Source organism: Lissotriton helveticus, chromosome 9, assembly GCF_964261635.1.
Source record: "Lissotriton helveticus chromosome 9, aLisHel1.1, whole genome shotgun sequence".
Classification (NCBI taxonomy): Eukaryota; Metazoa; Chordata; class Amphibia; order Caudata; family Salamandridae; genus Lissotriton; species Lissotriton helveticus.
Window position 1 is genome coordinate 979,770,559 of NC_136070.1, and position 15,192 is coordinate 979,785,750.

A 15,192-nucleotide genomic window follows, 5' to 3' on the forward strand; every position below is an offset into this window, starting at 1 on the left:
CAGCATGTTGCCGTGCAGAGCAAGGCCCTTTGCAAACATTGACTGGTCATCTTTCTGCAACTTATTTCTAGATTTCTGATTTACACTGGCACTAAAGAGGTGTAACTATTGCTTAGACTGTTAGCACGTTTCAAGATGTCAAAATAATGAAATACTATCCCAAAATCTACTGCATAATTTGCCTGTTCCTGCTGCATAACCCACTCAACCCTACCCCATAACTCCAGTGGCCCTGCCTATAACCAGATGGTGGATTTTTTCCATCACACGTCAGAAGAAAGGATTCAAGCCACCAACCAAGAACAGGAGAAATCAGTCTTTAAAGAATATCCAATACTGGGATTTCCATTGGGGAACATTATTACCGAATAGGACGATTCATCACAGAAGAAAGTCTTGCGTTGGTGGTGAACTTCACGGGGAGGGGAGCAATCTGCCATCCACATTAAATCGGGAGGCTGAGTAATGTCCTGCAAGTGGGTTGCTCCAACACGAACCACTACAAACAAAACTGGAATCAGCAACAACCCCCACCAGTTTCCAGTGTAAGCGTGCCATGACCATTTGGGTCGTAGGACGAACTAATGCTTCCTTTCGACCACTTCAATGACTACAATCTATGGGGTACATACAGTCTATTAAGCCACTTCCGTCTCAAACTTTGCAGAGCATACTCGGACCTGCTGTTTGCGATACACAAGGTAGGCAAAGAAGTCAAATCAGCATACGGCAGTAGCAAAATTGCCATCAGATACTGGGGAGAGGTATTATCCATGTTCAGTCACTGGTAAACAAATGTCTGTCTGAGACAGCTCGGAATGCCTGCACATAATGTCCTCTGTTTTTTGTGATATTCGGTTTACCCTCCAACTAAAGTTACCACAGGTCGACATTGTAGGATTGACAGCTTCTTTTGCTTGCTAACACCCTATGACTGCTTCTCCTCTTTATCCAATTAAATTCTCAGTGTGCCAAACGTATTTCTCCCCCCCCCACCCTTTGTTATATAGTAGGTTGCTCAGGAATCCCGGTTGCCATTCTACGGTTACCAATATACAGAGGTTATGGGTCCATGTCCTTTTAACCATTGGCTTTCTTCAAACAGTCTCTTTCGGCCATTTGCTTGAGACTTTGCCAATCATGTCTTGGTTCAGTAGAGTATACATCTCAATTAATTCTAACGACTGGGTGTATTCTTTGGCCATCACTCAAAGGTTTATACCCAACTGTATGAAGGAGCACTTTAGCAATTATAGCCTTCATCGTCCACGCATATGCTGATTTTTCCAAAACTTCTTATAATTAGTGTAATTTCAGACAAGAAAAAAATAGGGGTGCCAAGCTGCTCACATGAATAAGTAATTAAATAAAACCATTAACATTAAAACATAAGATAGCATATTGTTCATGTTTGACTGCCTGTTAGCAGTCTTTTTGTACGTCGGCTAAAATCTGGCAATCACAGATGGTCTTAAGTACCTAAATTGCTTTAAAGTATCCTACTGCTGAGGAGTAACTTCAGAATTTGACTGCAACGGTCCATCAGAGCTCTCAATTTCCGTACAGTATTCACAAATGAATGCTTGATCCATGTAGGTTTTTCAACTATACTGCTGACTTCACAATAAACTACTCAACTGTATGATGCCACATTCGATGTACACAAAGCAAATTAATCACTCCTAAAAACACATTAAAAAAGCATCCACAAACATTTTGGTTTTTTAATCAATGAACATATCAGAACGGCATCACGCCTAGCGCTTTTCAAGCATTCGAAACAAAAAAAATAAGACAGGAAAAATATGAGTTTTTTCTGCAGACATTTTATTGTCATCCAACATCTTATTAGAATGCTTAACGTCCTCAAAAAGTTTCATTCAGTGAAATGACACCTACACCCCAACTCCCTTCTAGTCAAGGGTATGAACCGTATAGCCACATGTTGGAAAGAGGGTCATGAAACGACGAAAGCCTGAACGCCACAGTCTCTATTTCACAACCTGCTTTTTGTGATTACAATTCTGATGCCCTGTCTTATATAGCAGATTAACCCCATCTGGCTGTCTCATAAAAAAGCTACAATTAAAACAATAGCAATTTTCAATAAGGAGCTTGCCACTGAATGACGGGGCATTCTGTGTATTTACAGTTTGCTTCCTAACCATCTTCTTGCAGTGTTTCGTTACTGACGGGTTGGGAAGGAGTGAGCTGGAAGAGGTTGGTGATGTTGAGGTGTCAGTCACAGAATCCCATGTATGGCTAAACCCCCTTCTAGCGACAATGCAAATAGTGACCACAATGGAGAAGGCGTAGTTTAAATAGTGTGTCTATCAAGGTTTTTTTTTTTTTAAAGTATTTGTCTGTAAACAAGAACAGAGATGAGCAACGTTTATAGTGGAAAAGGAAACAAGTTCACACTTGGTGAGTTAGTACATGCAGTTTGAGTGGTGGACTTGTGTGAATGGAGATGAACCTATTTGAAGGGGTTTGTGATTTGAGCAGAAATTCAACTGCACTATATTCAGCACTAACTCTTCAAATGCTTTCCCTCAACAGGCAAAAACATCAAATCTGAAGATGCAAGGACTTGCCGCAGAGCAACTTTCTAAAAATACATGTGGTTCTCTCCCCCACGCTTAAATCATCGATGGACCACAGACAGATTTAAATGACAAGGCTTCAATATCCGCAGCACATGGAACCATCAGTGGGATAAGGAATATATTGAGTGTGCCAAGTTTCCCGAAGCTGTAATCATTAGAAACATTGTGCCCATGAAATGAAGCTGAACGGCCGATTTCTTAACCTGTACCCAAGTAACAAATGAAGGGCCAGAATAACCACCCCTAACATCGCACATATTGTCTTGACCCAAAGAAATAAACTAGAGCGGTTTTGGGACACTTAAGATGCACAAGTCAGCTGCTTTTGGGGCACCATCAGTGTGAATTCTCCGCTTGTGAATGACAATCGAAAAACTTTCTTCTGTTTATTCAGACTATCAATATCCTTGCAAGCTCCACCCCACTAATGTAAACTACATGGGCAATTAGGTGTACTTCTACATCTGTGTTCACTGACCATTATTTTTTGATGTCCAATATGACAACTGTGGCTTTTTTTCCAAAAGCGAAGTGAAAATTGGACGATGGAAATGAATCACAGACAATGTGGTATAGATGTTTCTGTAACAAAAAAGTCCACTCACCTTCCAAAATGGTCACAACATTTACATTCATCAGGGAACTCAAGGTTAATATTCAATTTGCTTTCCTAGGTGTACTAGCATTACTAGCTTGAAGATGCAGATACATTTACAACCGTAAAAAAGGCACAAGTAGTCATTTAAAAGAGAACAAGAAACGCATTAGTAAAACAGGTATCCTTGGACCCTCCATATTTTAGAATTTTGTTTTAGATTCAAGAACAGAGCTTTATAAATGAGCTAACCTCCTAGCCTTTCCATCAGTCACAAAGCCTAAACACTTCACAGGTATGAACAGTAAACAAATTCTTCTAAAATAATTGGAGCAAATAATGTTTTCTTCAGAGTTAACGACATTTTTAGGCCAGGAAGTGAAGATAAGATGCAGTCCTATTTTATTCGTTTTATTTCAAGTACTAGTGAGAAAAGGTAACACGACTTCACACATAAAGTTGAAAATCTCAGAGCAGCAAGTGAAATCGATTTCAGTTTATCCTTCAACGCTCACAATGTTTACAAGTAACGAGGGGCAACAGTGACTTATCAGGCAGAAATTTCCCCCCCTAAGTGTGAATTCGCATATCCAGAAAAAAAAGGGGGGGGCTGCTAGAGAATGTGTTGTGAAAGGTCAGAGGTACTATTATGTCTGCCATGCTCCTCTAAACTGTGAGATGATGGCCGGCAGTTACAAACAGGTGGAATCATATGTATAATGTTAATTAAACACGCCCTTTGCTGGCCATCAATGTTAACAGAAATCCTACAACTTCTGGTTCCGAGTTTCCTGCCCTTCCTAATAAAAATGGTAGATAATTTCGTGAAAGTAACCCCCTTCAAAAGGCTAATAAAATTGAAATTCTGCCCCACTGATCGTCATCTGAAACCTTCCCCAGTCCCTGGACACAAGAGCAAATGATTATTAAAAAAAAAAAAAAAAAAATCACCGGTGAACAAGCCGTGCTGCCAAATGGAAGGTGAACCCTCAACAAAAAAAAACAGATGTTAAAATTGAAAGACAAATGGCAAGACAGAAAATGAAAGTGCAAACTCCCAATTACTTCAGATAGTCCCACGACATTACATGCTACACAGTCTTTTTTTGGAGACGCAATAGAAGCCATCGGTGCGATGGTTACCATCCCTTGAGGTAGTAGGGATTTGTAATTCGCTATGCTTTTCTCACCTATACTGAGCATCTTTTTAGAGCATAAAAGTTGCTTTCCCCAATGTGGGGACACCCACAAACTCAAAGGAGTTAAAATATACAGTAAATCGGGTGATAGTTCACAACTCTGTCGGTTCTAATGGAAATTCATCAGGACACTATAGCATCACAGAGCAAATCGTACTAAAAAGCCTTCTGCAAAGAAAAAAAATTGGCTTATGAAAAAAAAGAATGGCAGGGTGGTGCCATACATAAATAGAAATAATTTAGTGATTTATCAATGCTTAAAAAAAAGCACCACTTAATGTTTCCTTACACGCTCCCTGACCAGGTTTTAGAAGCCATCTGTAGAAGAACCACCAATGATATCCTGCACAAACATGAATGCACGATGGCCACTCTGCATACAACATAAGTCTTGCAAAGGAAGATCCCTGAGCAAGAGAGACATACAAAAGGTTACCCAATGGACTCCATTCCATTGCCAGAATGAATTATGGAGCCACATATTAAACAAATAAAAGTAAACTAATTATCCTAAGAGAATTTGACAACTACTAAATGGCACGCATCTCCTTTCTGTACTCTTAGAAAGCGGCCGAGGTCAGTGTGGCTACAATGCATAATAGCCCTCACAGTTACTTCATTTGCCCACCCCTCTTCATCTTTCAGTTTTGAATCTCTGGTACTTTATTGTTGCTATAGATTTCAGAACCTCTCCCCAACACATTTATAGAGGTTAGCTGAAAGAACGGCACGTTCCAGAAACTGGGGACATCGTCTGTTTTGCATCGGGAGAAGATGGTGGAGGCCCACTACTCAAAGCAGCCCGGGTAGTGGAGAACTGGAAGAGGGGTCATCACTGGATGAGATGGCCGAGATATTGTGCATTGGTGAATTTAGCTTCACTCAAACAGGTCCACACAATAATGAGTTTTAAAACTCTTCAAAGTTCCCACATACAGTCTTTCATGGTAGAGGCTGGGCTGACACCATGCCACCCTCAGGGCAGTTAAAACTAAATTATTATTACAAAACAAAATACAAGTTAGAAGAATCCCAAACCACAGAAGCAGCACTTTTTTCGGCAAGATTCCAGACACATGCAACTAACTGCTTCCAAATTCACAGAGGCAAGCAGTTATTTTAAGCAGCAGTTCTAGCTTGCTCTGTGGAGCTAGTTTTGGTCCACTGTAGGAACGGGCAACGCCTATCTTTAGGAAGCAATTAAAGCTCTCTCGCTACCCAGGAAAGCAGGAGAGAAGTGTTTACCAAACAATGTCAGCAGCACTACAAACATTTGCATGTGCGGTGCCCCTGCCAAAAGTGAAGTACAAGCATAAGGAGCTGTGCCTAATGTTGACTATACAAACAGTCAATTAAATAAGGCGCGCGGGGTTCACATTAGGCACAGACTAACCAGGAAGGGGAGTTTTTATTTATCAGACCAGGTGATTTACTAAGTAGCACAGTGGACCAGTTGGAGGTAGGAGTGCGTGGAGAAACCAATTCAATAGTCAGATTCCAAAGCAAGCCAACATCAGAGCAAGAAGTCAAACTGGACCCCCTACAGTGAGTCTCAACCAGAACAAACTAAACAAATCATGTGGCAATTTCCACAATGGGACTCAGTCATATTTAATTCTCTAACCCAGTAGGCGTCTGCAGGACACCATGTGAAATGAATGCACTGCCCACAGCCAAGAGAAATTAGCGTTGCAGTTATGGGAAAAAATATTTGATGTCGCGCTCCTGAGTACAATGCATTGATCGAAACAAAAAGAGTGGGTTCTTTCCAGAGGGGCAAATACCATTCTAGTCATTTAATGAGACGATTACTCTAAAAAGCAGACTTGTATTCCAATAATCGTAGTAAGACGGTTTCTAAAACACAGGGCTTTGGTTTTGAGAGGCAAACAAGCAGCTATGTGGAGGCCTTGGATGGCTTCAACCTACATGCTGTGCTACATTTGGAATCCTGTGCAAATTATATCAAATCACAGGTACCATGCATATTGCACACGGACCACAGGTTTTGCAACTCATGTTTTTTTCCAAGTAGTACTTAGTGTAAATGTTGCAGTCAAAAGAGTGCCCAAGGAGGGATAACCTGCAGTAATACTTCGCACAAAGACAATTGGTATTTACTGCATGTTATTTCCCAATGCATAGTTTAAAAGTCAAACATAATAGTATTTTCATTGTTTGCTTTTGGGACCGATTTTACCCTGTGGCTTGAAATTAAGTTGAATGTACTACTTTGAGTACCCCGTTCAGTCAAGGCTAATTATACAGTACTTGGGTATTATTGATATTTCCACTTTGATCAGCATTTTTTCCAGCACCCTTCAAAGATCTTAAACACAAAAGTGTTCACTTGCATTAATATTCTAGAAAGGAAGAGGGCCGCTAAGTGGAACCGAGCAAGGGAACAGTGGCAACTGTTTTTTTTAATCGGTCAACAATTGCACACTAATTCAGTATTTTATTTATTTAATTTGTACAGTGCGGCAGCTACCCAAAAAAGGTTTCCCGGCGCCGGAGCAGGCCAAAAGAGTGTGTAGCAGCTGTGTGAGATTACTGGTTATAAAGCCAGGTTTTCAAAGATTTGCGAAAAACGCGCAAACTGTTTCGGATGACCAGTATGTGGTATAAATCTGCTTTACGTGCCACAAAATGTTTTTATTTTTAAATGACCCTTAGCTTTCTATTCCTGGTGATTTAGCTTTCTATTCCTGGTGATTTAGCTCCTACGTATGACGTATCAATGCACTCTCTTTCAAGTTAACATTACTGGGCTTGAAAGCTATTGCAGTGCTAGACTAGTGTGGAATTTCATTAAGATGCACAGGCCATCCGTGAAATGTGTCAAATACAGAATTTACTTGCTAGCACAGCTCATGATTTGGAATGAGACATGCCTGCTTTAAAAGAACCTTAACGATGTAACTTTTGGCTAAATCCCATAAAAACATTGGCACCTAAATGCATCTGGCGGAATGTTTTAAAGATCTGTGGAAAAAAATTCGGGGGAGGGGGGGCAGGCACTGGTTACTTAATAGCAGAGAACCTTTCTTACCAATAATAACGTTTTAATCTAAGAAATACAAAATATCGAACAAAGAACTACTCAATAGATCTAGGCTTAACACTGAAGACATACAGGCTATAAAATGTAGGTAGTATACCAATTACACCCAAACGTTATTTTCGGCCATGGAAATATAAATTAAAGAGGCATATATTTTCCAAAACGTTTCAGAAAGATGTGTCCGGCACTTAAAAAGATAGAAAATTGCGATTAGCTGGAGACCAAAAGAGTGAACTTGTTTCTATTATCTTGTGAGAGCGCAACAGCCTTAGAATCATGGGCAATGAGTCTCTATGATCGCTGTGTGAAGTAAGTATATTTGGAACAGGAAACTAAAGCTAGATGCATTTTACAACACTGATTCCTAAACAATTAATCTACAATCTAACCACTAATTCAATAAGTCATGTTCCTTGTCATTCTTATGTAGCCCCTCTTCAAATTTTTTAAACCATTAAAGTACAACCACTTTGCAATATGAATCACTATGGCAGGCACTGATTAAGCCAAGGCTACTGCCAGTGAGTAAACTTGACTGGCAACTCAGGAACAAACATACTATGAAATACACCCTACGCGTGCCTCCTGAAGCATGTAAGTATCGTCTTTCGTGGGCTTCTTTAAATGTGGGTTGTCTGACGGTATATGTACCAAAAATGTTTATACGAGTGAAGTAGAGATGTGTTAAATAATACCTGCACTGCTATGTACAGGAAAGGATGTCACGGTGTGTGATAACTACCTGTGCACTCCACGTAAGGACTTGGCTTCAAAAAAATAACCTGCTGCTGTACCTGTCTGTGCAGTTAAAAACTGTGGGAAACAACCATCTACGCCAAAAAACTACCATGCAGCTCTCTTTTATTCCTGCAAAGTGTTTGCAAAAGTGTATTGAAAGAACGAACAACATGATGTGCTACAAGGCCAAATGCAAACAAACACTTCCACTGGTGGGAGATTTGGACATTTTGAAAAAAAAAAGCGTGCAAGGATCATTTTATAGAGCAGCATTTCTACAGGCAACTTTAAAAAACACACTTCAAAGCGGAAGAGTTGTGCGTGGGTTGGGGGCAACCCACCCCAAAGAGCTGCCAACTAATTCATCTTTACTCTAGCACAGGAATTCTCAAACTTTCACTGGCTTGACCTCATTTATCTTTAGTAACCCAGGCTCGACATTTGCATAATCACGCTATCTCCATTTTCTTACACAACTTATGCATTTGTTGACTGGTTGGCAGCACCTGGTGGTCTGCCATCAGTATTCTTTCGACCCAACTGGGTCCTAACCCCTGAGAAAGACTGCACCAATGTCCACAAACGCACTTACATGAACATTCATACGTTTTATAAGCTCAAAAGCTCTACTTTACGAATACCCACATATCCTCCTCTAATCACCCTGGTAGCTACAGAAACAGGTTCAGAATGGCCACAGCTGACCATGACTTCAGCCAAGGAGCGTGCAATGAAAATGACGTGCGAGTTCAAACCATAAAAACTAGAAGACTAGGTTCATTTTAAAAACTCTTCAGTGACCCATGGTTTTACTGACAACGTTCCAGACAACTGGTTAAAAAACGTGAACAAAAATATATATATGTATATATTACTGGACACATCCGAAGAGTCATATATATTAAAAACAGATTAAACGGGCCCCATTCACATGGTCAGAACTTTAGTTAAGAGCTAAAAGTAATAACATTGGTTGGATGTCTGTTCTGCGTTTGGTTGGCAGCCGAATCTGCTTCAGAAATGGCTTGAGACTTGGGGAGTCATGGAATTATATAAGTCCTTAAGGAGTTGGGGTTTACGCAGAGTCTTTAACAATAACCATTACCATATGTTCATCTTCTAAGCTGCCCAGTGTTCTTATGGCTGCCTGGAGGTACTGTTGAGAGAATTCGCATGGAGGGAAGGCATACAGCATACCTGTGCCCTCCCTGCTCTTTGCGCCACCTACGGGTAGACTGATGACTCCAGCAGCCTGTTTTTGTTTTAAATACGAGACAAGGTTCCTAAGAAGACGACGCTGTAATCCACTCTCGGCAATCGAGGCACCCACTGCACCTGTTCCTAAAAAACTCTGAACTGCGAGGAGCACGGCATAGCCACCTGGCGTGCCTTGTTTAATCCTACGGGTGACCTCGTCAAGTTTGGGTTGGTCAAGCCGAAGCCTCTGGGCGATCTTCAGCTGAGTGAGGTCAACGCCAGATGTGTGGTCTTTCAGCAAGGTGTTTGGAAGACCTGCGTCTCCCTCAAGGAAGTGCATGGAGGTGTGAAAGCAACTGTTCTTCAGCACAAGGCGCCCGACCCAAGCAAGCGGTAGTGTCACAGCGTACTCCAATAAAGTTTTAGGCTTTTTGGTCTCCGATTTCACCTCGGGCGCCGATTTGGGTGAAGCCTCTACAGTTCGATGATTGCGTTCACTTTCTTTCTTTGTGCGCTGGGAGGAATCGGGAGTGGACGGACGCTTTCTCTCCTCGGGAACATGTTTATTGTTCTGCAAAGGACTGTTTTGGTCTCTTACAGGTACAGCATTGCCAACATGATTCTCTTTGCGAGCCCTATCAGGGCTACTACGTTCAGCAGTTTGCACAACTGCTCTGGTCCTTGTCTTATCGTCAAAAGGTAAAAGAGGGGCCTTTCCACGGTCACCAGAGAGGCTCCGGCGTTTGCGCCTCTCTTCCCATGGCTTGGACACATTCCGTTCACCATCGCTTCCCCAGTGCTCCCCACTGCGACTGCGTGCCACCCGGCTGTAATTCTCCGAGTTGTTCCTGCGTTCTGAAGTTTTTGTGGGGCTGGTCCAAACCCCCTCGGTAAAAATTCGGTCTCGGTCAGAGTACAACAAGTGTGGGGGAGTTCTATCACGTACTCGCAGGTCTTGTTCCAGATTTCTGTGTCGGCTGTAACTCTCGGGTAACAACTCGTAGTGCGCCGGCAACAACGTCGGCTGGTATTGTTGGGGATATCTTGTTTCCTCTGTTTTGGCAAAATCCACTCTAAGTCTGCGATCAGGACCTCCGAGGGGGTAGCCTCGCATTTGTGAACATGCCGCCTGTGCAGCATCCAAGCTTTCGTACTGGATGTATGCGAAGTTATCTCCTTTCACGTAGTCAATAGTTTTGATGCTACCAAATCGATCAAATTCTCTTGCCAAAGCAGCCAATGACGTGCTGGGGCCAAGGCCGCCAACCCAAAGGCGGGTGGTGGGATTGACCTTGCCGTAACCAATTTTTATAGCATTCCTGCCAATGATTTGGCCCGACATGGCAACCTTGGCACGATGCGCCATGTCTAAATTCTGAAACTTGAGGAAAGCATACATCCCACCCGCTCCCTGAGGATGCTTGATGACCACCTCCTCAATGATGCCATACTTGTCAAAGGCACGTCGCAGTTCGAGCTCCTTGACCGCTGGATCCAAGTTGCCAATAAACAAGTTTCTGGTTGCGCGACGGTCGTCTTCAGGCATGAGCTCCTCTTCAGGCACTGTGATGCTGTAAGTGCGACCCCGCTCGTCTTGCATGCCGTAGTACTCCAGCGCCCTTTCCCGCTCCCTTGACAGCCCAACCACCTCCAGCGCGAAGGCTGTGTGCCTTGGCAGCCTGGGCGAGAGGGAGCGCGGCTTATATTGGTAGCCATGAGTGGGCAGGTAGGCAGGCTCGGGGGGCGTGCGGCTCCGGCTCTGCAGGAAGACGGGCTCCACATTGACCGGGCGGTCGTAGAGCATCAGGCGCCCCCCCTTTGAGTGTCGAGCGTCCTTGGCATCCTGCGGGTGGCGAAAGTTCACGTAGGCAACCCGGCCCAGCTCGGGGGTGTGGGAGATCTTTACGCTGATGTCTCCGTACTTGCCGAACTGCCGCAGAATAGCATCTTCCAGTTGCGCATCGGCCAACACCTGCGCCCCCAGCCCACTCAACAGCAGTGTCTTGTATTCGCCCGCAGCAGTAGTCGTAAGAGGGGTGTCCGGCTTCGCTGGCTTGGCGAGACGGCCCTGGGATCGGCTGGGGAGCTGCTCTGGCTGGTGCTGAGATCTGTGGTTTGAAGAGTCGCCCCCGCCTACAGAGCGCTCGTCGCGGCGGGAGGTGAAGCGGTCTCTGCTGCCGCTGCGGGTCGCTCCTCTTGTCCGGCTCTTACCCCGCTCTCCGGAGTTCTTGCGATACCTGCTGCTGCGGTTGCTGTTATCTGCGGGGACCTCTTCTCGGCGGCTGCTCACGTCACGCTCCCGGCCCCGTTCACGCTCTCGGTCCCGCGGCCGCTTGCCGCTGGTCCGGACCGGACTGCAGTCGCGCTCACTCTGCCGCTTCATGATGTTGCCAATAACCCGGCCCGCAGCTCTCACAGGCCCCAATAAGCCGCCATCTTGGACAAAAGGAGAGCGCAGGGCAAACGGTAGGACTAGGTCCAATCATAGGAAGTGACGCAAAACAACGCTTGCGCTACAAGCTAAAACGTCACCGCGTAGTCGCGACGCAATGTCTGTCAACTTTCAAGCGCAGAGTCTGGGAGCCGGTTCCGCGTTCTCTACAGCCAATCAAATCAAGTGTCTGAGACGGCGCATGCCTGTTAAGGGCGACTTTGCTCCACCCATGTCTGCCTGTGCTTATCTCACTCGCTGTTCGTCTATAGCAGGTGATGGAGAGGGGACCGCAGAACACGTTATTTTTGCCAGCTGTGTCCCAAGCCTGGCAACCACTGCACCGGGCCTGGTAACAGGGCATAGTTGGCCCAGAGCGCCTTCACCCATGGGAGGAAAACATGGAGCCTGTTGAAGTAACTACTCCCGAGTAAACAACTACATGTTTTAAAGCTACTTACTGAGCTCGCCTACAGCCCTCTGCGCGGAAAGACCCCCAATACATACAATACATTTATAGGATGGTATTTCGGAACTCCCTAGAAGACGGATTCTGCGGCTGAAAGAGTGTTTTGTTTGTTACAAGCCGCATTGAAGTATTTGCCTATTTATTTATATACTGCTTCATACAAGGATCTTTTTTTCCCTCTAAATTCTTTCATTTATAGGCATGAGCGTTCTGACACCTCTGGGTAAAGTTCACGCTATAAAAAATGCATAAATAAATAAATGCATTGCATGGGGGAAATTAAGTAAACAGCCACGCAGAAGATAGGCAGGCTTAGAAGCCTTGTATTTTGGAACCAGGGTGTCGATCAGCCACAGATCTTCAGATAAACGTGTCTTCAGGGAGAAATGTAAATATGTTGGTGCAAGACGACTTTAGTGATACAGCCCTTGTTGATGCAACAGCGGATCATTTCACAGACCCCGTGAAATTGTAAAATATTTTCAGAAGCCCTGAGAAAACACAGTTTGCTCATGGGATTTGTCATGTGTATTACAAGAAAGAGAAGTTAGATGACTGATTTATATTATGTGCAACCGTGTATTTTGCCACCTATTAGTCACAGCTTCTGTGACAGAGGAATCTCTTCGAATGTAGACCACCTGTCACTTCTAAACAAGTACATAATGAAGGGTAGCTCTAACGGTATCTTATCAGGGGCGCAACTAGGACCAATTCGAAGGGCTTGGGTCTGGGGAGTGGGCTAACACGTCAAACGAGAAGGTGGAGTTCACACTTCAAGTAATAGAGCAGGAGCTATTCTCACGCCCAATATACGAAAATAGAGTGACAAAGGTGCATTTTATGTTTTAGATCTGATTATTATTATTTTGTTTGATTTCCACATACTTCCACCAACAACCACACCAACATACCCACCTAAACAAGCCTCTTACCCTCCCTTTCTCCTCCTGTATTCTAATCAAGGAAGATAACTGCACCTATAAACATGCCAACAACTTCGGACAAAATATTGTTCACTGATGCATTCGGGTCTGTTGTGTTAAGGAGGACCTACGAGGCGCTGTTGTGGACATGATTTGTGTTGTGTTGTTGCGTGAGGTTGAGACCCTCAGGTACTAACAGCAGGTAAGCTTCCTGAATCCTTTCGAAAGGAAAGCTGTCCAGGGTCCCCAGGTTTTTTCAAATAAGACAACCCTTCCCTCCAGCCTTGAAGAGAGTTTCTCCATTCCCAGAAGTTCACATAATCTGTTATGGCATGTACTATACACCTCCCCACCCCAATAAGCCAGTGATTGCCTGTCTGACAGCGCAGATAGCCGAGGTGATTGCCCTGCTTTTTACTGAGCGCAGTTAATAGGGTTGCCTGTTAGTTAAACCTTGAAGAATATATACTGGGAAATGCAGGATGTCAGCGGAGAAGATAGATTTATACTAGTTATTACCTCTTGCCAGTATCATTGGAGATTGAGTTTAAGATCTTATAAGTGTATATTACCCATCCCTTCGTGAGGCACTACTGGTCTGCCTTCCAAAATGCGGGACGGACCCCCTTGAAGTCACCTCCTACAGGCCACTGGCACTGCTGGGAAGTGACTACAAAATCCTTAGCAAAATACTGGAACACTTCCCATGGCTGGTCCACCAAAACGAATTCATATCTGTCAGATCTACATTTCTCCATATTCGTAGGTTGCACAGACTTTTCGAAGAAGGCCCCCCCACCCCCACACATTGGCCCCACTCCACCTGCCTAGTTCCAGACCATGAGAAGACTTTTGATACACTTTGGAACATGTTTGCGGTCCTACAAAAATAGGGCCTCCGCAACAAGCTGTTGCAACTGAACAAACTCCTATACACTTAATCGACAGCAAGAGTGAAAATAGGCCAACTGATTTCTGATCCATGTCCGATTAGTCGCGGTATGTGCCTAGGGTGTCCACGTTTACTATTACTCTTTGCGCTTATGATGGAGGCGATGGCACAGAGTCTCCTTCAGTCGGGGAGAACCTGGGGCACACCCATCATTGTTGAGACACATGCTGTTTCTCTCTATGCCAATGCTGTCCTCATTTATGTCAGAGACACATGGGCCAGCATAGATGATATAGCTCAAATCTTAAACACCTTCAAGGCAGCCTCAGATTTGTGGGTCAATTGGACAAACACCTGCCTGTTTCTGCTACATCCTGCTTGCCCAGCACGTGACAGTTTCACCCACCAACCCAAGCAGGAGCCTCTGACGTTTCGATATCTGGGCATCAATATCTACCAAGCCGCTCAAAATTTACTAGATGGTAACCTCTTGAAGGTAGTCTCCTCTCTCTGACCCCAAATTGCCTTCTGATGCTCCCTTCCCCTCAAGGTGCAGGGCCGAATTGCAATCTCCAACATGGTAATGTTGCAGCAACTATTTTAATACTTTGCCAACCTGCCGATCCCCATTCACCACAGCACATTCCATTTATTGAACATAATGATAAGGGATTTGCCCACGAATAAGGTGAGGTGTAGGGTAACCTTAGCCCAACTACAACTTCCCACAGACAATGGAGGACCAGGGGCGTAACACAGGCCCCCGCAGCCCCTGCGGTGCGGGAGGGCCTCGAGCTCCAGGCGGCCCCATCAGCACAGCACTCTGGCTGCAGGGCTCCTGATTGAGCCCGGAGGGTGTCCCCCGAGCTGCCTTGCAGGGAGGCCCCCTCAAGGTTCGTTACGCCAGTGTGGAGGACTAGGCCCTTCGATTTTCAAACATTACTACACGGAAGCACAGCTGCAGTGGCCAGCCTGTTGGTTATCCAGCCACAAACTAGTGGGCTTAGTAGAGTGGCAAATTGCCAGAGTCTTGCGTGAGAGATATTCCTCCTGAAGTTGACATTGCCTATAGCCC

The 15,192-nt window shown here is 44.4% G+C and overlaps 1 protein-coding gene and 1 pseudogene across 1 annotated transcript; one reads left to right on the forward strand and one right to left on the reverse strand.

The window, feature by feature from the left end:
* The first annotated feature begins 619 nt into the window (after positions 1–619).
* On the forward strand, positions 620–832 carry LOC144783100 (cyclin-dependent kinase 2-associated protein 2 pseudogene; annotated as a pseudogene).
* Positions 833–1,710: 878 nt separating this feature from the next.
* On the reverse strand, positions 1,711–11,936 carry RBM15B (RNA binding motif protein 15B). Its single transcript, XM_078661282.1, has one exon. The coding sequence runs from the start codon at positions 11,780–11,782 to the stop codon at positions 9,278–9,280; it is 2,505 nt and encodes an 834-aa protein (XP_078517408.1). The 5' UTR covers positions 11,783–11,936; the 3' UTR covers positions 1,711–9,277.
* Positions 11,937–15,192: the final 3,256 nt, after the last annotated feature.